This window comes from Ranitomeya variabilis, chromosome 3, assembly GCF_051348905.1.
Source record: "Ranitomeya variabilis isolate aRanVar5 chromosome 3, aRanVar5.hap1, whole genome shotgun sequence".
Classification (NCBI taxonomy): domain Eukaryota; kingdom Metazoa; phylum Chordata; class Amphibia; order Anura; family Dendrobatidae; genus Ranitomeya; species Ranitomeya variabilis.
The window spans coordinates 141,085,412-141,111,873 of record NC_135234.1 but is presented as its reverse complement, the minus strand read 5'-3'; the positions used below and the strand labels follow the sequence as shown (position 1 = coordinate 141,111,873).

At 44.9% G+C, this 26,462-nt stretch overlaps 1 protein-coding gene across 2 annotated transcripts in view; it reads left to right on the top strand.

The window, feature by feature from the left end:
- Window positions 1–26,462, top strand: part of PRKX (protein kinase cAMP-dependent X-linked catalytic subunit) — a 168,096-nt gene that overhangs the window by 136,218 nt on the left and 5,416 nt on the right. For both annotated transcript variants that reach the window (XM_077294717.1, XM_077294718.1), the window contains exons 4-8: window positions 3,219–3,338; window positions 12,524–12,619; window positions 19,296–19,353; window positions 21,340–21,417; window positions 25,728–25,857. In XM_077294717.1, coding sequence (XP_077150832.1) covers window positions 3,219–3,338; window positions 12,524–12,619; window positions 19,296–19,353; window positions 21,340–21,417; window positions 25,728–25,853 — 478 coding nt within the window. In that variant the 3' untranslated portion in view covers window positions 25,854–25,857. The remainder of the gene's footprint in view (window positions 1–3,218; window positions 3,339–12,523; window positions 12,620–19,295; window positions 19,354–21,339; window positions 21,418–25,727; window positions 25,858–26,462) is intronic.

The window sequence follows — 26,462 nt, the reverse complement described above, 5'->3', positions numbered from 1 at the left end:
GTGCTAGATTACATTTTAATAAATGACTGTATGTTCTGACTCATTGCTCTCCTGCTGTACACTGCCTGATTTGGTGCCAGTGTCTGCACATATAACCTTATTGATTCATGAGAGTCTCGGGATACGCACATAAAGAAGTGCTAGGAGTGAGGAACTAAGGGCAGTGAGTTAACCGTCATGAGACTGCGTAGGAGTCTCAGCATGGTGCTTTGTAGGTGGAGTAGGCAGGCACAGGAGGCGAGTATGAGCGAGCTGCCGGACAGATGCAGCTCTGGCAGAGAAGCACTGCCTCGTGGGAAATGTAGTCAAGACCCCAAAGGGAGAGCTAGCAGGAAGCTGAGACTGTAAGTAATTACAAACCACAAGAACAACTGAAGAGGAGCTAAGAAAATAAAGGGAACAGGAATTTGGAGTCTCCTAACAGGGACAACCCAATTTTTTTTTTTTTTTGTGCTCAGAAAACCCCTTTAATGCGGATTTATTGTGAAGTCTATGACATTACATGTCCAGCCTCACCCCAAATGGGAAGGAAAAGGAATTCTTTGAAAATGAAGAGAAACTAATAACAATATAATATAAAAATATTCAATTATTCTTTTTGTTTATAATTCATTTTAATGAGATACCGCCATGTATGTACCAGGAAATGATGCCTAAAAATTGTACAACTTGTCCTTCAAAAGCTCTAGTGGAGCTTACCACCCATTGCTCCACACTTATACACTACCTAGGACAAATCTTCCAAAATATCAGATTGGTGGCCTTCCGACGGTCGAGGAGACGCACTTTTTGTAGCAGCTGTACTTGGTGTTCCAGCTTTGTGACCTTCAAACAACTGATCAGAACGGATGTCAAGGCCCAGATCCTCATCAGTCGAAAATTCATGTCGTGCCTGGTTGTGGAAAGAAACATTTGTGCCGAAGAGCAATGCAATAACTATTATTTATACAGCACTAGTGTAATTTCTAAAATGAGAAATATTAAGAACAAATCCGCAATCTGTCCAAAAGGGCTGAAATAATATTACAAGGGGGCGAAGCCACGAGGGCGCTCCTTAGGGGAATAGCATTAGGTTACAAGAGAGGGGAGTGAGAAGACGTGCGAGTCTGTGCTCACCATGTGACCTGTGCACACATGCATTCTCATTGGCTGCTGCCGGCTCCTCGTCCCGCCTCCCAGGTACTGCAGGTATAGCTGATGAGTCCCAATAGAAGAATGACGCTCTGTCATCTATTATTAATAGAATGAGTAGAGCGCAATTCTTTATTCAGGTTAGCTTATTTATGAGTTACAAAAGTAAAAGAGTCCAATAAAATATAAAGTATTAAAAGTGGTAAAACACTGTAGCTAAGCTAACTTGAGAAAAGAATCGAGTGAGCTGTACACATCCTGGTAATTCAAGCTGACAGCGCCTGGCAGGACCTCATTCTTCTACTTTGGGAACCAACTGAAATATAGTGGTAATGTGTTTTGAAAAGTGAATTCGCAAACTCATAAAATGCTCATTTTTAACATCAGACCTAAAACTTACAGAAAGGATTAGACTGCCCTTCTGAACATGTATTTTTTTAAGTAATCACATCAGTCTCATCAGGTCTAGGGCATTTTTAATGAGGTATAAATTTGGCATTGTGAAATAGTGTCAGAGCCTGTTTTTGTAATCCATATTATAATATTATCTTCTACCCCCATCTAGTGGTCAAATGGGTTTACTACAATTACTGGATTATCTGCATTTTGTCTTTGTAGTCAACCATAAACATAACATTTTGTATACAGAATTTATGTTTATTTATTTATTTTTTTTAGAAATTTAAAGGCATAGACCATGTAAAAAGTAGGAGCGCCAGTTTTTGGAGAGAAAACTATATTCCGGTTACCATATTACATAAAAAAATGTAATCTTATGTAATTACTTGTTTAGAGTGGTGTCTTATCAATAGCCTTTTATTAGACTCTGTTCACAGATATTCCTCTGACTAATAGACCCCACTTTTCCATAGGCTTCTATAGATCTGCCTTTAGGGGGTCCTTTTTCTCCTATGATGGGGTGGCACACATTCATTTCTGCATGCAGGGTTTCTGAAAACACGTCATATAGTCGCATCCATACATCGGGACAATCTGTATGTTTTGCCATTTTCACATCATACACACAAATCTGTGAATATCTCGCTACTATAAGTGTCATTGTATCGTGTACAGTGTATATTTAGTTATTTACAGCGAGATCCGCACATGGAATCCACTCGCTGACTATTATAAAATGTCCGTTTTCTCACTGAAATTGTCCACGACGTGTATGTACCGGGTACTGTATTATGCTGATCTCTGCCAATATCCTGAGATTCCTGTACTATATCTTTCTGCTTGTTTCTCTTGCGGATATTTAATGTTTCTGTATCTGAACTATGTGTTTGAGAACATTTCTGTATTTAAAGGGGTCGGCTCATCTTGTTAAATGGGGAAAATTGGGAAGTGCTTCTAAATATTTAATGCTATAGTTTACCGCTCGTTGCCTAGGTAACCAGCGACTGCTGCAGTGTATCAGAGGTGGTCGGTCTCATAGGTAAGCAGTGCAGGTTTTACAAGCTCTTGTTTATAGAGTTTGCAAGCCTCCGCTGTGAAGCCGGCCAGATCCAGCGATCTTCTACTAGTAGCATCGGAGAGTGCTGAGCTCGGGCCCCTTGTAGACCTATGCTGCTGGTCCAACCTGTCAATCAGGAGCACACTTCCCCAACAACCAGGAGACTGGGAGAAAGAAGATGTGACAACCCCTTTCAGTTCAGTTTTATAGACTCTGAAACATCTACCATTGACATTGGGTGGCTTTGTGATGCCAAGCTGCTGACTTTCCAAAGTTGAGGTGGACATTTGGCTTCTGATAGGACGTCCCCTTTCAGAATGCTGCCCCTTAGACGTTGATCACTTCTGGTTCCCCTCCTCATACCCATTTGCTGGGGTACACCACCTTGTCCATGTGGCCTCTGGTGGAAGGAATACTGATAGAAAACAGTATTGTTTTATCAATCAGGGGTGCGATAATTAGACCCCCGATGTCTTCCATGGGACTGCCATAAATATTGTGCTGCCAAATCCTTTGTGACTAGGAACACTTTGCTTTAGCCATGAATTCAATGTACAGTCCTGTTGTCAATGGTTTGTAAAACCTAAGGGATTACAGTAAATATGTAATTCTTAATTTCTCTTCCATTTAGGACATGGACGCTGTGTGGCACCCCAGAATACCTGGCACCAGAAGTCATTCAGAGCAAAGGGCACGGGAGAGCAGTGGACTGGTGGGCACTGGGCATCCTAATATTTGAAATGCTGTCTGGGTAAGAGTGATTATTTCTAATATATTTGTAGCTTTTGCCATACAGTAATAACCTTATAAATAACTGCTGTAGAGTACAATTCCTTTAATCCAGCCTCTGTGCAGATTTTTAGACCACTAGTGTTAGATACACAGGGTAGATCAGTGGTTAGCACTGCAGCTTTGCAACACTGGGTTCCTGGGTTCAAATCCCACCAAGGGCAACATCTGCAAGGAGTTTGTATGTTCTCCCTGTGTTTGTGTGGGTTTCCTCCCAGACTCCAAAGACATACTGATGCTGTGGAAGTGCTGTGGAATTAATGGCAGTACATAAGCAAAGCATAATAGGAGAGAGGGAATGCTATATATAATATAGTGCTGGATTCTGGGCTGTGATGTGCGGTGAAACACAGCCCGGTCAACTTCCAAAGTCTGAAAGTTGACATGACATCATCTGGTGTCATATGATCGTGACTGAGCGAGCAGTGATAGCACCGCTCAGAGGCAAATATGTCAACATAAGGTATTTGCAAAAAGACTTATTTAACCCGTTGGCGACCACCGATATGCCTTTTAATGACAGTTAAGGGTACTTATTCCTAATAAGGGTGTAACGCCCCCCAGCTGAGACCCCAGAAAACATGATTCGGGACGGTTTTTACTGACCCTAGTGTTGCGATCACCACAGCGACCACAAAAAAATTCCGATTTTCTATTTATTTCTGATATGATCTAGCATCTAGCACATCAGAGGAGAGAGAAATGGGGTCCTCTGGCACCTCTTGCATCCCCACCTGTCCTGTCCCCGTCCTTTGGTGTCTTCTTTCGTGATGAAAATGGCGGGGGCATTCGCAGTGCATCCGCCGAGATCTGCCAGCCATCACCCGGAAACAATATGAGATTTTTCCTGTTGGATCATTTTGATCACTGTGATAGAAAAAGTGAGACACAGTGATCAAAAAAAAAAAAATAGTAAATCAAACCCCCCCTTTATCCACCCCCTTAGTTAGGTAAAAATAATAAAATTAAAAAAATGTATTATTTTTCCATTAGGGTTGGGGTTAGAGCTAGGGTTAGGGTTGGGCTAAGGTTAGAGCTAGGGTTGGGCTAGGGTTAAAGCTAGGGTTGGGGTTAGAGCTAGGGTTGGGCTAGAGTTGGGGTTATAGCTAGGGTTAGGGTTGTGGTTATGGTTAGGGTTGGGGCTGTGTTGGTGTTAGGGTTGGAGTTAGAATTGGGGGGATTCCCCTGTTTAGGTACATCAGGGGGCTCCAAACGCGACATGGCACCCGCCATTGATTCCAGCCAATATTGCGTTCAAAAAGTCAAACGGTGCTCCCTCCCTTTTGAGTCCTGCCATGCGCCCAAACAGTGGTTTTCCCCCACATACAGGGTATCCACGTACTCAGAAATTGCATAATAAATTTTTTGGTCCATTTTCTCCTGATACCCTTGTGAAAATAAAAAAAGTTTGGTTCCAAAGTAATTTTTTTGTGAAAAAAGTAAAATGTTCATTTTTTCCTTCCATATTGCTTTAGCTCGTGTGAAGCATCTGAAGGGTTCATAAACTTCTTGAATGTGCTTTTGTGCACCTTGAGGGGTGCACTTTTTAGAATGGTGTCACTTTAGGGTATTTTCTGTCATATTGACCCACCCAAACTGACTTGAAATGTGAGGTGGTCCCTAAAAAAAAAAAAAAAAAAAATGGTTTTGTAAATTTTGTTGGAAAAATGAGAAATCGCTGGTCAACCCTTATAACGTCCTAACAAAAAAAATAATGTTTTGAAAATTGTGCTGATGTAAAGTAGACATGTGGGAAATGTTATTTATTAACTATTTTGTGTGACATAACTCTCTGATTTACGGATACAAAAATGTAAAGGGAATCTGTAACCCCATTTTAGGCCTATAAGCTGCGGCCACTGCCATCAGGGGCTTATCTACAGCATTCTATAATGCTGTAGATAAGCCCCTGATGTAACCTGAAAGATAAGAAAAACTAATTAGATTATTCTCACCCAGGGCTGGTCCCGCTGTGGTCCGGTCCGATGGGCGTCGCAGGTCCGGGTCTGGCGCCTCCCATCTTCATATGATGACGTCCTCTTCTTTGCTTTACAATTCTGACCACTGTCACTTTATGAGGTTATAACTCTGGAATGACTGATTCTAAGTCTGTTTTTCGCGACATATTGTACTTTAGTGGTAAAATGTCTTTGATATGACTTGCGTTTATTTAAGAAACTGGAAATTTGGCAAAAATGTTGATAATTTTGCAATTCTTAAACTTTAAAGGGAATCTGTCACCCCATTTTAGGCCTATAGGCTAAGGCCACTGCCATCAGGGGCTTATCTACAGCATTCTGTAATGCATTCTGTAATGCTGCAGATAAGCCCCTGATGTAACCTGAAAGGTAAGAAAAACAAGTTAGCAGTGCGCAGGCGCCGGGAAAGGTCAGAGAGGCCCAGCGCCTGCGCACTGCATTACTTTGCTCTGCCCTCAACAGGGCAGATGAAGTACGCCTGCGTCGGAGCCGTGACAGGAAGCAAAGAAGAGGACATTATCGTATGAAGATGGGAGGCGCCGAACCCGGACTGCGACACCCATCGGACCGCATCGGGACCGCCCCTGGGTGAGTATAATCTAACTTGTTTTTCTTCTCTTTCAGGTTACATCGGGGGCTTATCTACAGCGTTACAGAACACTGTAGATAAGCCCCTGATAGCGGTGGCCTTAGCTTATAGGCCTAAAATAAAATGGGGTGACAGATTCCCTTTAAAGTTTAAGAATTGCAAAATTTTCAAAAATATTTCCAAATTTCCAGTTTTTCTTAAATAAACGCAAGTCATGTCAAAGACATTTTACCACTAAAGTACAATATGTCGCGAAAAACAGACTTAGAATCAGTCATTCCAGAGTTATAACCTTATAAAGTGACAGTGGTCAGAATTGTAAAAATTGGCTTGGTCATTAAGTACCAAATTGGCTCTGTCACTAAGGGGTTAAAATGTTGAAATCGATGTGCACAATACACATTGTAGTGGGCCAACTCTTTAAATTTGGTAGTGAGCCGGGCTGGCAGGTAACTTTGACCTTTTAGGTAAAATATTGTATCATTAGATGCACATTGCATTCCGATCACACTGTGTTACAGCCGGTAGTCTCTTCCGGTCACTGCCTCCTTACATGTGTATGGAGCACAGCCACAATCAGTGGTTGGATTCAGAGGATACATGGTTGCTTGTTAAACACTGGAAAACAGCAATTTAAAGACCAGATGTCTTGATTTTAAGAAAAGGCAAAATGTAGAAATTGCACTCAGACATATTCCCAAGTCTGACGTCAGCTTGTGTTTTAGTGTAGTAGGGGCTCACCTCTTCGCTGGCGTACATTTGCTTTTACAGTTTGTTTTTCCTTCCTAGCAAAGTGAAGCAGAGATTTGTGTGTGCTGGATGTGTGGACTTCTTTCAGCTACAAAGTTATTATAATTATGCAGTTATTATATTATAGTTATATTAATGAGCAGGGTCTTTAAGAATGTTTCAGCGTTTTGCTGACCACTTTGGCACTGGGGAGCTTCAGCCGTCGGCTTCTGCTGAGCATAGGAAGTAAAGGTCTTGGCGATACACATCCATATTGGCGCTTAGCCTACGTAGCAGGAAGAGCCTGATGGGGCAGGTGTTGGCTTCTAGTTTCCCTATTACACTGCACTGAACAGAACATTTTGGTTCCAATGTACACATCACTGAACTACAATGCAGTGAATCTGCACCATTTACAGCATAGTTTTGTCACTTGTAACACAAAATCGCCTTTTTAGAATGTTGCGTCGTAAGTTGGACTATAAGCCACAATTATCAATAATGGAGCGTTCTCACTTTTTTCACCAGTTGCCAAATTTGTTGAAATATTACACGTCTTTTGAAAAATGTGGCACAAATTAGCGTAAATAGCATTATTATTATTTTTTTTTTTATCCATCCCTTTCATGGCATATTTTTAACGCAAAAATTGTAAGACTACAAAATTGCAGTTCAGAAATGGGGCTACAACCTCTATTCCAGATGGAAAATCCATTGTAAAGAGCTTTTTCACAAACTGCTGCACATGGCACAAAACCATGAAAAAATTGTGCAATAGTAAACATGGTACAAAATAAAATGCAAAAAACAGGCCAGAAAACTAGTCCAAAATGAATGATAACTTTGCCCCTTATATGTACAGATGTAGCCAAGTTTAACTTGATAGCTTGTCACAGAAGGTTATCTCACTTAAGAGGATTAAGATAATTTAACGTTGCACAAGTCATTGATCTGTAAGGTTCCTGAGCGAGGTAGTCGTGGGTGAGATGCTGCTTCTGCACAATCTGCCACCCTACAGGAAAATAGTGTCCCCGTGCCAGTGAGCTGCTGTCTTTGAGGTGCATTACACTTACTTGTGGCCCATAGGGCTCCACTGGCTCCAAGCTTTCATCTTCCAGAACCTTTGCAGCACACAATCCAGGGACACTGAATACGTTAAAACAGTGAAACTTTTACTTGGCAGTTTATGGTCACTACAATGAAGCATGTAGGATGGGCCAAAACAGGTTACAGTCTTTCCCACAGGTACCGGACATAAGTTTAGCCCTAGTTCTCGGTATGGATAGAGCATCCCTCTTGCTAACTCCTCTAGCACTAGGAATTCTTAACCACCACGAGCAGTGCACCCAAATTCCATTACTCCCGCCTCTGAATGTCCATCTTTCCCTGCAGCTTTTGCAGGCTTAATATGCCCAGATACCCAGACATCCATCTCGAGGTCCCCATGCTGACAGACGGACTCACACGGATGGGTTCTATTGTAATCCATTGCCTCAAGTAACATGATGATTATGCTTTTGAGGAGTCCAGAAAACACAGTTTCTGTTATTGAGGATATCAGATCCTCATGGTCGCACCAGCGCCTACAATTCCAGCAGAAAAAGGCGCAACAGGTGCAGCAAAAAGCAAACAAAAACTGAGGATGAAATAAACTTAGCCGATTCGGCTTTCACAGGCCTTCCCGGCCTCAAAGGTATTATAATAGTCCCTCTGATTTCTTCCAACTGCAACAAAAAAACACGAACTTTAAAAACTAAACAAACAGTCTTCAACTCCCCCCAACAGGAATTATTCAGATGCCTCACCCGATTTTTAGGCAGACAGGGCGAGGACGGCTTTTTGCTAAATTGTAGCTCCAATGCAGGGGTGCTTTTGCCCAACCACCTCCCCCTTCAAGATTTATTTAGTGCTTCCTGTCTCTCCTTCATGAAGGCAGACCAGGCGATGGGGTAGGGTTGTCTCTTCCACTTCCAGAGCTGGTCTGAAAATTTGACAGGTCCAAGATCGTATAATCCGGAGACAGCGCTGTCACAGCCTACTTGGATGGGCTAATAGCGGAGTACCTGGAAGTTTTAGACCACTTGTCCTGCTGTGGCCCTGTTTCCCTCGGATGGCCCTGGTTTCATGCACCCTGAACCTTCATTTTGCAGTTCCATCAGGTTCAGTGACTTTCCCTGGATGGGCAATTTAACTGGCGCACTGTCCTGAGGTTCTGACGAATTACCTCAGACTTGGTCAGGAACAACTCTTCGGGGGTCACCTCTTCTCTTTCTCAACAGAAGTCACTGGCTCTCGGGACCTGCACGAACCCCTCTGGGGCCTTTTCCGCCCACTTCTGCCTCCCTTTGGGACCTCTGTCACTAGACTTCTCAGTCCCACTCCCTCACATCTTCATACTTGTAAGGGCTCACCAGGGCAGCCACATACAAGCCCTTCATGAGTTTGCATTTCACAAACTCCCCAATCTCCCTCGGGTACAGACTGTAGAGCCGGTAGGGCATATTTGTCCTTTTTTACCACACCGCAGCTCACATATACCTTGTGCCCAGTCAACTCCTCTTCCTGGAACCCGAACCCCCTCTTAATGTAAAATTCCACCAGTTTACCTCTGGTCTGGATATCTTCCACAGCCTCCCGTGAGGCCCTATTAGACACCTCCAGCCATCCCCTCAGGTAGAGATCGGTCCACATCTTATGGGCCAGTAAGTCATCCATCTCTGATGGATGTTCGGTCAGACACCTCGGTTGGTAGTTAGGGGGGCTGTCGGTCAGGTGCTGAACAAGTCTCACTCTATCACCCTCCAGTTATACTAGGGACCTTCCTGTCTCCCGGTCTTACCCCTGACAAGTTGCCATTGGACCCAACCTGTTCTTCCTCCTTCTCAGGAAGTCCATGGGTAGGGATTGGAGCAGGGACCAGCCACGCAAGGGCCTGTTCGCCCTCTTTAGGAGATGTTGTTCCCACTCTTTAGGCCTTGATGGTTTTCACTCCCTGGGCTGAGGAACTCTTCCTCCAGCATGCGGCTCCAGCACAGCACCCTTAGTTCGTGGACCAAGAGGCCTACCTTTTGGCTGTAGGGTGATTTAACCACTGGATCATCTGCGGCGGGGATGACTGTCCTCGGGCAGCTCCCATTGTTCGGTGACTTCTTGCTGCGGTTCTGGGTGTGACGATTTTTGGCATTTTCTCCTGATTTGTCTCTCTTTCACTTATTTCCATAGGGCAGCCAGGAGATTTGCTTAGGTCTTGACCGCTTTGTGCCATCACTGCTCAGGGCTCACCTCTTAGCTCTTCACTCCTTGTGCACTAAGAAGAAAATGCTTCCGGTCACTCCCTGAGGACATGCTTCCTGTGAATCTGTCTCCGCCTCTTCCTGGGCCAAACTTCTGATGTGATCGCCGTGTCATATTTAACTCCCGGCGACATAATCTTTGACCACACCTCTCGCCTTTGCCATCTTCCATCCGATGGGCCGCACCTCACAATGTGCCACAACCTCTACCAGAATGTACCTCCCATCCTGGGGGGGATCGTGGTTGCAGGGCACATCCTTCTTCAAGCCGACACTCCTGGGGGCTGAACACATTTTTGCAATCTCAAGTGCCGTCCATTTTGGAATCCATGCTCCTGGTCGCCATCTTGGGACGCATGTATTCTGGCGCTCTTCCATCTGCCCAATGGGTAAGGGCTCCCACTTCCAGCTCCAAAGCAGATGGAATTGTACATTATGATGTGCTATTGGACTGCAAAGTGCCATATACTGTTTTTGTACAGGGCCCCTCTTTTTGTGCAGATCTCTTGTGAGAGATTTATATATTTTGCATTTGAAACATCTTGTTTATTTTGTTTATTGTTTTATTGTGGTCTTCACATTCATAGGACTTTTTCTTAATTGGATTGTCCAAACGCTGTGAGGAGTCACAAGTCTGCAGTCACGTAGTTTTTGTTGACTTTTGAGAGAAGCCTAAATAACCCCTTTAACACCTTTCAGATATCAGGTGTAAAGGCCCCGTCACACTTAGCGACGCTGCAGCGATACAGACAACGATGCCGATCGCTGCAGCGTCGCTGTTTAGTCGCTGTGTGGTCGCTGGGGAGCTGTCACACAGATAGCTCTCCAGCGACCAACGATGCCAAGGTCCCCGGGTAACCAGGGTAAACATCGGGTTGCTAAGCGCAGGGCCGCGCTTAGTAACCCGATGTTTACCCTGGTTACCAGTGTAAAATGTAAAAAAACAAACAGTACATACTCACCTTCGCGTCCCCCGGCATCCGCTTCCTGCACTGACTGAGCGCCGGCCCTAACAGCAGAGTGGTGACGTCACCGCTGTGCTGTGCTTTCACTTTACGGCCGGCAGTCAGTCAGTGCGGGAAGCAGACGGCAAGGGACCTGACTGTCACCGGAATGTGAGTATGTAGTGTTTGTTTTCTTTTACATTTACGATGGTAACCAGGGTAAACATCGCGTTACTAAGTGCGGCCCTGCGCTTAGTAACCCGATGTTTACCCTGGTTACCAGTGAAGACATCGCTGAATCCGTGTCACACACACCGATTCAGCGATGTCAGCGGGACCTCAACGGTCAAAAAAAGGTCCAGGCCATTCCGACACGACCAGCGATCTCACAGCAGGGGCCTGGTCGCTGCTACGTGTCAAACATAGCGAGATCGCTACTGAGGTCGCTGTTGCGTCACAAAACTTGTGACTCAGCAGCGATCTCGCTAGCGACCTCGCTTAGTGTGACGGGGGCTTAAGCCGATGTCTGACTCCCTTTGATCTGGGCCTGAGCCCGGGTCTTTTCCAGCACATGTCAGCTGTTTGGAACAGCCCGGTGGTCGGCGCTCATAGCAAGTGAGCAATTATGCTACATACAGGCGATCCGATCATTGCCTGTATATAGCAGGGTCGATTGGATTATGGCAGCTTCTATTCTCCCGTGAAGACTATTGAAGTATGCCAAAAGTAAAAAAAATATATGTTTTTAAAAACATTTTAAAATATATATATATTTAAAATAGTAAAAAAATTCAAACATACAAATATTTGGTATTGCCGAGTTCAGAATTGCCCGATCTATCAGTATTAAACAATAATTAACCCAATTGCTAAACAGTGTACCGAGAAAAAAGTCAGAATGCCAGAGCTATGTTTTTTTTTGGTCGCCGCAACATTGCATTAAATTGCAACGGGCAATCAAAAGATCATATCTGCACCAAAATGGGATAATTAAAAACGTCAGATCGGTACGCAAAAAATAAACCCTCACCCACTCGAGATCACGAAAAATGGAGACGCTACAGGTATCGGAAAATGACACAATTTATTTATTTTTTTTTTTAACAAACTTTGGATTTTTTTTTACCACTTAAATAAAAAAGACATGTTTGGTGTCTATGAACTTGTAATGACTTGGAGAATCATATTGGCCGGTCAGTTTTAGCATTTAGTGAACATGGTAAAACACAACTGTGGGATTGCACTTTTTTTGCAATTTCACCGCACTTGGAATTTTGTTCCTGTTTTCCAGTACATGATATGTTAAAACCAATGATGTTCAAAAGTCCAACTTGTCCCACAAAAAGACAAGCCCTTACACGGCCATTTTGACCAAAAAATAAAGTTATGGCTCTGGGAAGAAGAGGAGCAAAATGTAAAATCAAAAATGCCTCTGGTCATTAAGGGGTTAAGGGTCCATATGTTTCTGCTGTAGGTTACTGTGGGTCAGACTCTCAGCACCACCACCGATCAGATGACCAAAAGGGTTTTCCATTCTTTGTTTTCATGTCATTTTTCATTATCAATGTTTTGCGTTATGATTTTTACAAAATTGTTTAATTGTGTTTTCACAGATTCCCCCCATTTTTCGACGACAATCCCTTTGGAATATATCAGAAAATTCTGGCTGGCAAAATTGATTTCCCAAGACATTTAGATTTATATGTGAAGTAAGTTTTGTTAGCGGACCAATGTGTTAAGTTTACTAATACAATAGATGCGGATGGATTTTTTTTTGTGCAGGAAACAAATGTATACAAATGTAACATATTTTTTATCTCCCTCCAGAGAAATTTTGCAATTAAAATGTAGTTACCATATTTTTCCCAAAATCTATAACAAGGATTAGGATCTAATTGTTTGCCCATTGCCTAGTGTTGTGGTACAGTCAGGCTGCCCCTCTCCATAAATTAACCACCGATCCTGCTGAAGTTGACAAGTTTGACTACCATTTACCTAATGTGTATGACCAGCTTAAATATTTGTTCTAATCATCCCACTGTTTCACACTACTCTGTCTTCGTATATTTTTCTGATCTTTGCAGACTTGACTAGATGTGACGATTAGCACCACATATCTTTGGCCAGTTTTAGGCTTAGGCTGGTCATACACACAAAGGATTGGGGATGTTTAAAATATTGCACGACTCGTTAAAGGGTTGATTGTGACTTGTAGGATCGCTACTTCCAACAGGTGGCGCTATAGAGTTAAGTCCTCTTTTTCTCAGTAGAGGCAATTTGCATATTAAAACCAATATGTCAGATCTTATTTTCCTGGAATTTGTGGGACAGTTAGGAAGCCCTGTTACATATAAAATTGTCACCCAAGGGGATTGTTTTTGGACTACTTCCAGTATACTTTCTCTTAGAGTAGCTAAACTTAAAGAAAAAAAAAAAAAAAAAACTTGACATAAGGGAACCTGTCAGGAGGATTGTGCACAGTAACCTACAGACAGTGTCAGGTCGGTGTCGTTATACTGATTAAAATGATACCTGGGTTGATGAAATCTGTCTTGTGGTTGTTGTTTAATCTTTATTTTTAGTTTTGAGTTAATGATAAGCTCATGCCCCAGGGCGGCCAGTGGGAGTCTTTATGTGCTTCTCTGATTAGATATTCATAATGCAGACTGCTGACAGGTCACTGATCCCTCACTGACCTGCCCCCTAGTTTACATAATGAATATCTGTACATACTGATTAGAAAAAAAAACCTTTCTGCAGGCAGGTGATGGCCGTGTCACCTGCACTGCTGCATAATCGCATGTTTAATGTCCTAGTAATAACGCTTGCAAAACCAAACTGACACACCGACCCTCTGCTGCAGGGGTTTTTACAAGGAACCTGTGGCCGTAGGTGGATCGCCCCCACGTTAGGGCAATGGGGTACTCTGCACCGGGTCCTTCAATTCGGTAGGGATGTCACGGTGGCCCGACCCGGTCCGTGGCCCTTTGAGGGACGTCCAATAAAAGGGAAAGTTTGTATGGGTAATGTTCGTGACGCCACCTGTGGTATTCGGTCAGGGTGACCGACGCTGCGGTGAGGGGTCCGCTGGGGTGATGTTATGGCAGCTAGATGGTATACCTTCCCACAGGTGAAGTGTGTCCCCAGGGCTTCCCAGAAGTGTAGGTGGTAATGGTGGACGATGTAAGGCGCAGAGAATAACGAGGACACAAGGTTGCAGTCTCTTTACCTTTACTGGAGGCTTCAGCATCCACAGTCCAGGGTACAGACCACAGGGTAGGCAGAGTCCGGCCGGTCTGAAGGCAAATCCAGAGTCCCCTTATCCAGGTGGAAATCAGTAGCCTTCCTTCTAGTGCCTGTGTGTTGTAGTACCTCCCTGCTGAGCTTCTCGGTAAGGTCCTCACAACTGTTGTAGATGTTCTAGATGTTATTACTTCCTCTCTGTCCCCCAGATGGTGTGGATAGGACAAACCCGTATGACTGATGACCTGAGGCTTACCCTAGAGATGCCCCGACCCCCACAAGTTGCCACCGTGTCTTCTTAGGTATTAAGGTCGGGCAACCAACTTGGAATTGACTGTCCTGCCAGTCTCTGGAGCAAGGCTTGGAGACGGTTGCTCCCTCGGTGTTCCGGCCACCGGCTACGTGCCTCAGAAGGAGGCAGCCTATTACAGGGCAGAACTCCTTCTGGTGTTATCTCCTTGTGCTATGACTTCGTGTCTTACCCTCTACAACATAATTCTCTTTGTGTCCTTTCCGTGGGGCAGGTGCAGCTCAGTGTCTTTCTGTCTTGCTAGGCCTCTGACAGGATCCCACCCCTTTCAGGGACCCTCTGTCTGCAGCTCTGATGTTCCTCCTTCCCCCTGTCTGCCTGACAGGTCTTGCCTGGGCAAAGCCCAGTCAGCTTCTCTCTAACTTTCTATCCAGCCCACCAGTTCCGAGTGGCCTAGTAGATAGGAGCAAGGCTCCCCCTGGTGGTCTGGAGTGTGAAGTGTGGTGTATGGTTTGTGATACCTGGTAGGAAGATCTCCTTCATTGCCATCAGACGTAATATCACTCCCCCCTGGTGGAAGAATAACATTACTGCAACTACCAGGACTCTGGGGCGTTGCAGTAGGCCACATGGAAAACCCAGCGAGGGACGAAACTGACCACCCCACTACCTTCCTGTAGTCCGTTTCAAAAGTAAAAGCCAATGGCAGGTTTTCCTAAATCTGCCTTGGACAAATAGCTTGTTCAAGACCTGTACTCACTTTTATTCTACATTGCAATCACAGCTATGCCTGTGACTGCAATGCACTCCCACGGCCTCAATATGCTTGTGCGCACATCCTGGAGAACACATAGCGACCCTCGCATATGACCCCGGTCACTGCCTCACAATACACTTGGAAAATCATCTGATCACAATTGCTTGTTCATTTCAAAATTTGGCATGGGTCTTGGTCAAAACTTCAGATGTTGCCACAAGGATTTTTTTTTTTTAAAGTTTAGTCACCCTTTAAACTCTTTGAAGGTTGACTTCTGGTTTTCCCATCATTGCCTACTTTCCTAATTCTAGCATAAATGCATTTAATTACAAGCCGCATTAATATACCTTTAGGCAAGTTATTACAGAATGAGTTTAAGATCCGGATTCTCGCTTTGGTTGGCTTACCGCCTATGCTAGCGATATATTCACTTGACTCCATGTTCCCACTGCCACACTTACCTTACAGTATCCGGTTTTGGAGCACATGGACATTACTGATATATTTGTGTGCAGTCTTTGCTCATCCCGTATACTGTATATAGCTGCTTTCCAGGAAAGAACAATCTATGAATCTTGCCGAAGAGGTTAGTAGGCTCTATAGAGATGTATAGAGTATATGGGCCCATTGTGTGGAGTCTCTTGATGTTTCCGTGCCTCGGACATGGCTCTTTGGTATTTTGCCCTGTTCTTGTCTATGACCTGAATATGAATTGCCATTTTTTGTACTTTACGTTCACATAAACATTACATTATTACATGACAAGGAGCATTTCTATGCTATTGCCAGAAGAGTTACTGAACCAGAAAAAAAAAGTTCAGCACATTACTGTAGATCAAGACCTGAAAGAGTGGAAATCAATACCAGCATTTACGCTGAATATCTGGTTTGGATTTTGTTTTTCCATCTAATGATTTAAGTGATGTCTCATGAGAGGCTTTTAGGAATTAATGAGAAACATGATAGCGCCGGGCATTGAATGACATCATGTGTTCCCCGGTCCGTGCTGCCCCTCAGTGAGTCCATGGTTCAGCTGCTCATCATCGTGGGTCAGTGGGTGCTTTGGGTGCAGATGAATGTCCTCTCCTGCTATTAGCATTTGTCTTCGCTGATTGGCGTTTATGTGCGACATACATATCATTATACAGGCATTTTCCTAGAGGGGCTAAGCAATCATGGAAGTATGCCTGCTGAGAACACTTATCGCTACATCTGTGCAGGGAGGCTTCCTGGCCCATGGGAACCTGAAGGATTTAGTATTTTATTCCCTAAGGACATACAAACACTAAAAGTGTAGTGTAGTGTAGCGAAGATGATGTGGGGCTTGTACTTATTAATCCCTGTAAACTTGTGCTTATCGTGATTTACATTGGTGAAGGGGTCATTGAGGGTAGAAAAATACGGGCATTGGATTGGGTGGGTAAATCCACAGCAGATTACAGTAGGTAAATCCCCGGTGGACTATAATAGGTAAATCTTCAGCAGATTACAGTAGGTAAATCCCCAGTGGACCTTAGTAGGTAAATCCACAGCAGATTACAGTAGGTAAATCCCCAGTGGACTATAGTAGGTAAATCCACATCAGATTACAGTAGGTAAATCCACAGTGGACCTTAGTAGGTAAATCTGCAGCAGATTACAGTAGGTAAATTCCCGGTGAATTATAGTAGGTAAATCTACAGCAGATTACAGTAGGTAAATCCACAGTGGACCTTAGTAGGTAAATCTGCAGCAGATTACAGAAGGTACCGTAAATCCCCGGTGGATTATAGTAGGTAAATCCTCAGCAGATGACAGTAGGTAAATCCCCGGTGGACCTTAGTAGGTAAATCCGCAGCAGATTACAGTAGGTAAATCTCCAGTGGACTATAGTAGGTAAATCCACAGCAGATTACAGTAGGTAAATCCACAGCAGATTACAGTAGGTAAATCCACAATGGATCTTAGTAGGTAAAACCACAGCAGATTACAGTAGGTAAATCCCCGGTGGACTATAATAGGTAAATCTTCAGCAGATTACAGTAGGTAAATCCCCAGTGGACCTTAGTGGTGGATTATAGTAGTAAACAAGTGAATTAAATTTTATTAGATTTTATAAAATTTCATACACGTGCTTTGTGGAATATATCCACATAGAAATTGACCTGCGGTCCAGTGTAAAAATGCAGGTATCCGGTTTTGCTGCTCTTTAATGCAGGATACTCAGGGACAACAGGCACTAAACTGTATCTGCATGCACCAGAGAAAAATGTACCTGAAAAATGAAGCAAGAAAAAACACAGCAGCTTCTTTACTGCCAAGAGAGCAGGTTTTGTCTGCAAAAGAAAATAAAAATGCAACCTGTGAACATATCCTTACAACAGACAAGGTTGCTTCCGTACTAGGACTCCTGGGGGCCGCAGCGCAGAGAACCATCCATAGGGTGTCACCTCAATTAGGAAGCCCTGGCTGATGGACTACAGCACAGCAGCTGGTGGTATAGACATGAATGCTCATTGCAGTGTCGCCTTGGATTAAACTATACCACAGATGTTAACAGATTAAAATAGAGCACTTCTATAAATATTTGCCTGAAAATGCCTAGGATACCACTAAACACCTGTGCAGAACAGATTGTCCGTAGACTATTTCCTCCACAGCCCGCAGGACACAATGAGCACAGACCGTCTCAGTATAAAAATGCACAATTCTGCCGGTGCCTAAAAATGGAAACGTCATCAAAATCTTATCCAATGATGAATTCCTCCTCATAGTTTAAACCCTTTTATATGAAGTTTTGATTTTACATTCTTAGAGCTAACAGAAATAATGGGGTTTAGGTGTCACCTATTTCCAATGCATTCACAGTCCTCATAAAACTAAGTACACCCCCCCCTGAATTATATAGTTTTTACATATCGGGACATTAAACAAAAATAAACATGGTTGTCAGAAGAGCCCTCCTGCTTTTGGGAGGAAATTAACTTTATTTCTCCTGGCAGCCTCCGGCTTTCAGTCATGGACGCACGGCTGTCGTGGCTTCAGTCAGCGCTCAGGACATAGTGAGGGGCGGCTGTAACCACGCTCGGCACTGACTGACAGCCGGCTCTGTACTGATGCACTGCTTAGCCGGCTGTTAGTCTGTGCCCAGTGTGGTTAGTCCCTCACTATGTACTGAGCGGTGACTGAAGCCGAGCCAGCTAGGCCTCTATGACTGAAAGCCGGAGGCTGCTGGGTCACATAAACTGGAAGTCATGACAAAACCATCAATGCCAATAATAATGATGTGCTAACTGTGTAATGTTCCATTATACCATCACAACTGTGTATATCTGTCTCACAATCAGTGTGTGCTGAGAGTGTCAGAAACGATTCCTGATAACTGACAGCCAAAAATCAACCTCCACTTGGTGTAAATACAGGTAAAACTGAAATTCATATTCGGCTCATTCACCCCTCAATTGGGAGGAGGTGGAAGCCGCTGCAGAACAGCTCTCTTAAAGGTGTTGTCCGGTCTAGAACGACAAGTCTGCAGTCACTCTGGCTGCGCAGACTTGTAACTGCTCCTAGTGTACGCACTGTGTGCTGCGAGGATTCGCCGGTGTCTGCGCCGGGAGCAGCAGTTAAGTATGCTATGTGCATTCTCCCACCCAAAACCCGTCTAGTGGGCGTGTTCTCACTCTATGTACTTGTATTGAGCGGAGTTGCTCCCACTAGATTAGACGGGACGCGGCTTTGCTTAATACAAGCTTATTGAGTGAGGCCGCCCCCACTGTGCGGGTTTTGGCTGACAGTATGCAGATCACATACTTGACCGCTATTCCTGGAGCAGAGATTGGTGAATTCTTGCAGCGCACAGTGCGCGCACTAGGAGGATTCACAAGTCTGCGGTCACACAGAAGGACTGCAGACTTATCGATTTGTTCCGGACAACAACTTTAACTTTCACCCCTATAACATACAGTAGTAGTAATTCCAACACAACATCTGCGTCTCCTATAATGGGGCATCCTGCGAGATAGCTGCTGCCCAGACATTGGAAATTACCAAGGAAATACATCAAAGTGAAATAATGGTGTAAAAGTTAATATTTTCTATAGAAACATTACATAGCAATGCATCCACATGATCGTGACTAATGGGGATTTTTTTTCAGAGACCTGATAAAGAAACTGCTCGTTGTGGACCGCACTAGACGTCTAGGTAACATGAAGGTAAGTAAAGCAGATGTCTTCTCTATACATTAGATCCAGGATGGTTAAGGAGTTCTCTCATCATCTTACAGTGCTGATAAACAAGCCGTTTTGCACTTTACTTGTTGTTAAAAATCTTCTCCCTTCTACAAAACAGAGGGATTTTTAATTTCATTGTTTAATGCTCATTGCCGAGGCTACCAGCCACCTCTGCAGTCTGTCAGCGGTGGCCGGCTCATAAGCACCAGCACCGCACTTACAGTATAAGCGCTGGTCTGAGGCTGGTTGGATCAATGGAACTAGTCAACTTCCGTGTCGCAGCACTTTTCCAAAGCTTCAAAGGCAAAGTTATCTCTCGGCACAGTATTGACGAGCGCACCGCTCAGGCCGGTGGGGGGTGACCATGCAGCTGGTCTGAACTGCAGCAGTGTCCCAGCAAGTAGGAAGCCATGAGGCAGAGAGAAGAACCCAATGTACCATACCTTCATCTGACCATAAGATGCACCTCAGCTTTACACAATAAAGAAAACATATTAGAGTAATTAACATTTCACCAGGTCTAAGTAAGTGAAGGGGTTAATGTCACTAACAGTGGGGGTCTGTGGATGAGACACTAAAACTGATTATTGGGCGAAATCGTCCCAAACATGCTACTGTGGGCTAAGTACTGAGGCATTCAGGGCTCCAGCGCAGTGGTGGGCCTCCTAGTCTGTCACCTGGGTGGGTGCATATTGTATTAGTGCAGCCCAGACTCATGGTCTACACACAGGGGCCGCATAAAGAGTGCGCACAGAAAATGGCACGGCGTGCAGCTACAGTATGTGGCGATGAGGGGGAGCGTCTGCCTTGGTGGGTGAAGGGTATAATATCAATGAAGACAGTGAGCGAATGTCCCAGTGTTGTGAGGGGAAATCAACAAAGCACTGTGTGATTCTGAGACGTCCAGTGATCGTGGCGACGTCTGCAGGGCCAAGTGTCCGCTTATGGGAACCCCCTCTCACGTTGTACATACAGTGACTGTCTGACCCGGTAGTGTAGTGGGATGGTGTGTACCTCAGACACGCCATAAGGATGCAGGCAGATGGCTGTGTAACACGGAAGATGGTCACATCACACTGCTTGGACTGGCCGGCGGCTGTCCTGACCCAAGCGTGACCGCCGCTTAGAAATACCAGCTGCCACGCTCAGGTAAGGAGGGCCGCCGGCCAGTCCGAGCATTGCAGTGTGATCCTCATCCGGGCTGTACGGCCGTCTGCCTGCGCCCTTATGAGCCTCATACCAGTATATTCAACTGGGTTCAATTATATCCTCATTCTGCAGCTACAGCAAAGTTTGCCTGATAACAGACGGGACCTTATCGTGTGATGAAGGCATTCAGGCGGAGGGCCAGGTCCGGGCCTAGCAGCGGCAGAGGACATGGTGGAAATCTCCACTCTCTGTTACCGGCTTACCGGTGGACTGCCTGACATTGGGGAAAGCAGAGGCGGCTGTCACTGTGCAGGCAGCTGCTGGGACCATTAAAGGGTTACTCCCAAAAAACCAAGTTACTTGCTTATCTATAGGGTCCGACATCAGGGCTCTGGAACCCTATGAACAAGACTGTTCAGCTCCATCTTAAATGGAGTGAAGGTGCGCACGCCCTGCCTCTACTCCAGTAATTGTCTATGGGATTGCCCAGCACAGCTTCCTGCTTTCTCCAGCAGTCCCATAGACAATGAATATAGCAGAGGCGAAACATATGCACCTCCATTCCATTCAGGATAGGGCTGAAGAACCTCTTTCTTGGAGTTCCCAAGCCCAGATCTTTGGATCTCTGGGTGTCCCAGCTGTCTGACTTTCATTGATCACCAGGTTGTACTCACTCCCGTAAATAAGGGATGACTTTATTTTTGGGGAAGAAACCTTTAAGGAAGCATTCAGAGGTGTCTAGTGCACCCCCTTGACTTTTTACTATAATACTCAGGAACTTTTTATCATGATGATGAAAATGTATGTTTGTCTTTACAGAACGGAGCAGAAGATGTCAAACGTCACCGGTGGTTTAGATCTATAGACTGGGATGCTGTGCCGCAACGGAAATTAAAGGTACAAAGCTATAATCTGTACCATCAGACGTGTTCACATTGGGTTTACACAGCACATTTGGCTTAGACATGGGGACGACCCACCCAGCCTATGACGGTGTACTGTTGGCATATCTATTCTGTGGACGGCGTGGTGCAGTAGTTATGCTTGTTCTGTCTGCTCTTCTGTATAGTTTTGTGTGTTTCTTTTCTTACTATGAAATCCACTGGGCGACGTAAAACACAGTGTACCTATATGGTGACGTGTTGCAACCGTCTATTAGAGGTATACATGAGTAAATCCTCAGGTGTCCATCCTCCGGCCCAGAGCTTGGCTGTAACTCTATAGGCTTCAGTCTTATGACCTACACTCTTTAAACGTGCTGGTGCAGACTTGGGAATCACCCTAGCACGCACTGTGGGATTCACCAGTTTCTGAGCCAGGACCAGAGCGTGCGTATGAGTTCCAGTGGACACAACCTCACTCCACCAGGGTTGCCAACTTACTCAATTTTAACTGAACCAAAATTCACAGACGGTCCAAATTTTTTACGGACATTTGTCATACCTTTATATAAAACCAGACCCCTTAAAACTACTGTCAGAGTTTGCATGAGAGAATTGGAACACAGGTACGAAAAAGATGGAGAAAGTAATTTCTCCATTGCCTGCGTCAGCCGTAATTGGACTGCACTAGGGTGACATCCGAGTGCAGCCCGATGTGTCACATGCACCCATAGACTTGTATGGGTGAGTGCATTTTGATTTTTAGATGCAATCACAGCATGCTGCGATTGTTTTCTCGTGACAAATCAGCATGAGAAAATAATCGCAAATCTGAGCTGCCCCATAGAATAACACTGAGGGCTATCCTACAACACATCGGACAGCACTCAGCTGTGTTATATGGGCCCCAGTGGGTGTGTACAGATTGGATGTTACATACCATGCTTAAGGCATCAAACAATTAGACTTGCAGTGTAGTAGTGGTGATATCAGAGGTGATATCAGTGGTGCTGCCATTTCTCCAAGGTGTCCCAGGATCCATTTCTCTACACGACAATGCAAGGACGCACGTTACTTGTGCTACTCTGAGCGGCCACAAAGAGTTTACCAGGCTTGTGGTACAAGTCTGCAGTAATTCTCTGTGGCTGCAGACTTGTGAATTCCCACAGTGCGTGCTGTCAGGATTCTCTGATGCTTTGAGCGGGTGGTCATGGGTCCACAAGTATGCCATTTGTATATTTCCGGCCACATCCCCATTAGATGTATACGGCCTCGCTAAGTTCACTTCTATTGAGTGAGGCTGCGCACATCTAGGTCTGCATACTAGTCGCTTATTTCCGGTCACGCAGCCATCGATACCGAAGAGTCCGCGCACACACTGTGGGGATTCCTAAGTCTTAGGTCATATAGAGTTCCAGCAAACTTACACCAAAAGCATGAACAGCCCCTTTAATTGCCTTACCTGCTACCTCGGCCTGCAGAACCTACGGACATGTCTCACATCAAGCACATCTGGGATGAAAAGAGCTACAGAGTATATATATATCACAAAGGGCACACACTGTGGCTGTATATATGGCACATAGGGCACACTCCGGCTGTAGATATGGCACATAGGGCACACACTGCGGCTGTATATATGGCACATAGGGCACACTCCGGCTGTAGATATGGCACATAGGGCACACACTGCAGCTGTATATATGGCACATAGGGCACACACTGTGGCTGTATATATGGCACATAGGGCACACACTGCGGCTGTAGATATGGCACATAGGGCACACACTGTGGCTGTATATATGGCACATAGGGCACACTCCGGCTGTAGATATGGCACATAGGGCACACACTGCAGCTGTATATATGGCACATAGGGCACACACTGTGGCTGTATATATGGCACATAGGGCACACACTGCGGCTGTAGATATGGCACATAGGGCACACTCTGGCTGTAGATATGGAACATAGGGCACACACTGTGGCTGTATATATGGCACATAGGGCACACTCCGGCTGTAGATATGGCACATAGGGCACACACTGCAGCTGTATATATGGCACATAGGGCACACTCCGGCTGTAGATATGGCACATAGGGCACACACTGCAGCTGTATATATGGCACATAGGGCACACACTGTGGCTGTATATATGGCACATAGGGCACACACTGCGGCTGTAGATATGGCACATAGGGCACACACTGTGGCTGTATATATGGCACATAGGGCACACTCCGGCTGTAGATATGGCACATAGGGCACACACTGCAGCTGTATATATGGCACATAGGGCACACACTGTGGCTGTATATATGGCACATAGGGCACACACTGCGGCTGTAGATATGGCACATAGGGCACACTCCGGCTGTAGATATGGAACATAGGGCACACACTGTGGCTGTATATATGGCACATAGGGCACACTCCGGCTGTAGATATGGCACATAGGGCACACACTGCAGCTGTATATATGGCACATAGGGCACACACTGTGGCTGTATATATGGCACATAGGGCACACACTGCGGCTGTAGATATGGCACATAGGGCACACACTGCAGCTGTATATATGGCACATAGGGCACACACTGTGGCTGTATATATGGCACATAGGGCACACACTGCGGCTGTAGATATGGCACATAGGGCACACACTGCAGCTGTATATATGGCACATAGGGCACACACTGTGGCTGTATATATGGCACATAGGGCACACACTGCGGCTGTAGATATGGCACATAGGGCACACACTGCGGCTGTAGATATGGCACATAGGGCACACACTCCGGCTGTAGATATGGCACATAGGGCACACACTGTGGCTGTATATATGGCACATAGGGCACACTGCGGCTGTAGATATGGCACATAGGGCACACACTGCAGCTGTATATATGGCACATAGGACACACTCCGGCTGTAGATATGGCACATAGGGCACACACTGCGGCTGTAGATATGGCACATTGAGGACTCACTGCAGCTGTAGATATGGCACATAGGGCACACACTGCGGCTGTAGATATGGCACATAGGGCACACACTGCGGCTGTAGATATGGCACATAGGGCACACACTGCGGCTGTAGATATGGCACATTGAGGACTCACTGCAGCTGTAGATAGGGCACACACTGCGGCTGTAGATATGGCACATAGGACACACTCCGGCTGTAGATATGGCACATAGGGCACACACTGCGGCTGTAGATATGGCACATTGAGGACTCACTGCAGCTGTAGATATGGCACATAGGGCACACACTGCGGCTGTAGATATGGCACATAGGGCACACACTGCGGCTGTAGATATGGCACATAGGGCACACACTGCGACTGTATACAGTGGGGGAATTAAGTATTTGATCCCTTGCTAATTTTGTAAGTTTTCCCACTGACAAAAACATGAACAGTCTATAATTTTAAGGGTAGGTTAATTTTAACATTGAGAGATAGAATATCAAAAAGTATTTTTTATATTAGTATTTGATCCCCTACCAACCATTAAGAGTTCTGGCTTGTACAGACCAGTTAGACGCTCCTAATCCACTCATTACCTGCATTAGAGACAGCTGTCTTACATGGTCACCTTTATAAAAGATCAGTCAGACTATAACCTCTACAACATGGGCAAGACAATGTTGTTAGCAAAAATAGAGGGGTCCCACGCCATTTTTTTCTTTTATTATTTATTACAGAGGCGCCGGCTGGTGAACCCTCTCATCATCGTACATGTGCTCTTGATGCTATCAGCGGGACCAGGCCTACGATGATGTGTGCTACTCTCATCAGCAGATGCCTGTGATCAGCGATAACCTTTTTACCGCCGGTCAGAGCAGCTGGCTCACACGTTGTGTGACCGTGTGGGAACTGCAGCTCTGTGAACGGCGCTGACGAACTTGCCTCTGATCAGAACCGGTGTTTCTGACTCTGTCCCACAGATGACAGTTTTGGAGGCATCAGATTTTCGGGCCCCTCTTCCATTGAATAGGGTCTGGGTTAGTGTTGGAGTTCGGGTACTGTTCTGGTACCTGATCCAAACTGTGTTTCAAATGTTCAGACGAACCTGAACATCTCCGAGTCCGCCGATCACAAGAAAAAATACACCTCTCTTCACGAAGGAGAGAATAATTATGGGTCTCAGAATATTGAGATGCAGAAGCAAATTATTTTTTTATGTTGTTTTTTTTATTGTGCAAATGTGGTAAAACATAAAGTGTAAATGTGGTATAGAAATACATACAGTGGGGAGAAACTGACGAGTGGGCGCAGTTCTAATTTTGTCTTTTTGTTACCGGTCTTGCTCTCATCAGCCTCCCATAATGCCAAAAGTATCCCATGAAGGCGACACATCAAATTTTGAAGCTTATCCTGAGGACGATTGGAACAAAGCGCCCCCTGTACCTCCAAAGGATTTGGAAATGTTTCAAAACTTTTAAAAAGGTAAAATGTGTAAAATTCACAAATGATCTACCAGAAATACAATACTGTGACATTCCTCATATTCAGCCCTTTTTGACAAGTTGCACTTTAAAATAGGTGAGAAAAGTCACAAATTATTGCACTAATGTGTTACGATAGAAAATGTCGCAAATAAAAAAATATTTGTTTATTGCGATTGGATGAGGAATCTGTTTGTCTGGCTGTATTCCTATACGAGAGGCTGGAACAGACAAACACATCCGATAATACATATCAGACAACCTTTTTAAAAGGAATCTGTCAACAGGTTTTAGCTACCCATCTAAGAGCAGCCTTTTGTAGGAACAGAGACCCTAATTCCAGCGATGTGTCACTTACTGAGCTGCTGGCTGTAGTTATGATCACTGATTTATCTGCTGTGAATCTAGCAGTTCTCTGATTGCTGAGCCGTGTATAACCCACACCACTGATTGGCAGCTTTATGTGTGCACTGTGCTTAGGCAAAAAGCTGCCAATCAGTGGTGGGGCGGGGTTATACACAGCTCATGAATATGGAGGACTATCTGGCGGCAGGTTTACTAGTCCTCTAGTGATAATCTGCTGATAAAACAGGGACTTTTATCAAA